Genomic DNA, 1,956 nt, shown 5'->3' with positions numbered 1-1,956 from the left:
TGATGTTTCCTCCGCTCAGGATGCGTCTGAGAATTTTAAAGGGACACTAGCCCGGCCCGTGGCTCAGTGGTTGAGCAGTGATCTGTGAACCGGGGGACCTGGGCAGGGGGCCTGACTTGCTGGAACCTCCTGGTTTATGACTGGTGTCGACCCCGTAGCACCTGTTAGTTATTTTTTTGAGTCCCTTTACTTTATTTTTATTTATTTATTTATGTATTTATTTTGGTTAATCCTCCCCCGAGGATATTTTTCCATTGATTTTTAGAGAGAGTAGAAGGGAGAGGGAGAGACAGAGAGAAGCACATCCATTGGTTGCCTCCTGCATGAGCTCCGACCAGGGCCAGGGAGGAGCCTGCAACCCAGGTACCTGCCCTTGACCGGAATCGAACCCGGGACCCTTCAGTCGGCAGGCCGACGCTCTATCCACTGAGCCACACCGGCCAGGGCCATGTGCCTGCCTTAGTGCATCCGCCGTCTCCCTTCTGTCTCTGCACAGGTGTCGATGGCAACCCCACAGCAGGACCCACAGGTACTGCCCTCCATGCACTGCCACCCGCCCAGGCCCCTGACCTGCGTGAATTCTGGCTGCTCCTTGATCCTGAAATCAGGGCCGAGCGACTTTAATTCTCTCTCTCTCTGTTGCTCATTAACGAGCGCAATGCACTCATTAGCAGTGACAAGAGTGTGGGGTGGGAGCCATGAGGGAGGGAGAGAGGCAGGCGGGAGGGAGAGTGCAGGTTCGCGGGAACGCAGCTCCGGGCCAGTGGGGTCCCGCGTGCATGTCTGCTGGGGACGGGAGGGGGTGGGGGGGTCGCGTGCCCATGCGTGACGGTCCGGCTGTGGACGCTGCGGAGCAGGAACAGAAACCCAGGCGAGCCCTCCACGCGCTGCACCCGGCCTCCCCGGCTGCACGCGGGTGTGACTGTCCAAACTCTTAAAGAGCCGGAGTCCCCTCCGTCCGTCCGCTGGGCACCAAGATGCTCTCTCATCACTGATGTTTCTCTCTCCCTCTCCCTCCCTTCCTCTCTGACGTCACTAAAGGCAAACTCGCGCGTGCGGTTTCCATGGCCTTTGAGAAGAGCATGAAGCTTCGCTGTTTGTTTGGAACGTGCTGATGCGTGTTTTTCTTTTCTCCATGCAGTTTCTTCGGCTCCTGGGGAGCAGCCGCATGGTTCCCACCCACTAGGTACCTTCGCATCGTTACATTCTGTGACGGCGTTTCTTAGGCCGGTCCCGGCATTTGTACCAACATGACTGCCATGGCCCCGGGGCTGCGTGAAACAGGCGTGTGCCCACCAGCGGCCCGCCGGTGCCAGCGTGGTCTCTCCTCGCCAAGGAGACTCACGTCCGCCTGCCCTCGTAGCATCAGGAAGGCCCCGACCCTCACAGGGCGGACAGGGGCCCTTCTCCACGGGACCCTCGGAACCGCCCGACCTCTGTGGCTCGGCATCTGAGAACCACCTGCCTTGGGTTCAGGGGTCGGGTCACCCGGCCACTTCCTCACCCTCTCCCTCTGCTGGCCGTTCCCACCCCAACCTCCTCCAGTAAACGCCTTGTAACGTCTAAGTTCAAGGAAAGCGAAATTGATTTTGTTCTAAGAATTTCATCATGTTCTTAAAGGGACCTGGCTTAGACATGCAAAGCCCGAGACCCAGGCATTCGGCTGAATCGTTTTAAATTTTTGAAGAAACAGCCTAAGAAATGGCACCCAAAGAGGACGAAGCAGTGGTGTTAGGGGCCTGAGCCTCCTACGCAGCCAGCGCATGGCTGGGCTCCTGGAAAGGAGTGGCCCCTGAGGAGAAGGTTGTAGTTTGTGCCAAATCTCAGATACAAGAGAGTCAGGCCTAGGGTGTCCTCGGGGCCGCGTGCTGCCCGGACAGCGAGCGCCGGGTAGGAACCGCTAACGGAAACGCTGTCCGCAGATCTGCCCGTGGTGAGGCTGGCGGCCGGGCGGAG

At 58.6% G+C, this 1,956-nt stretch overlaps 1 protein-coding gene across 1 annotated transcript in view; it reads left to right on the top strand.

Moving 5' to 3' along the window:
* The window catches only part of DMBT1 (deleted in malignant brain tumors 1), a 64,068-nt gene extending 63,444 nt beyond the window's left edge, over positions 1-624 (top strand). Inside the window, exon 30 of the mRNA XM_014528854.1 lies at positions 497-624. Within this exon, the coding sequence (XP_014384340.1) occupies positions 497-624 (128 nt within the window). The remainder of the gene's footprint in view (positions 1-496) is intronic.
* The last annotated feature ends 1,332 nt before the right edge of the window (positions 625-1,956 follow it).

The sequence above is a fragment of the Myotis brandtii genome, unplaced genomic scaffold (assembly GCF_000412655.1).
Source record: "Myotis brandtii unplaced genomic scaffold, ASM41265v1 scaffold656, whole genome shotgun sequence".
NCBI lineage: Eukaryota > Metazoa > Chordata > Mammalia > Chiroptera > Vespertilionidae > Myotis > Myotis brandtii.
This window is presented reverse-complemented; position numbering and strand designations above follow the sequence as displayed.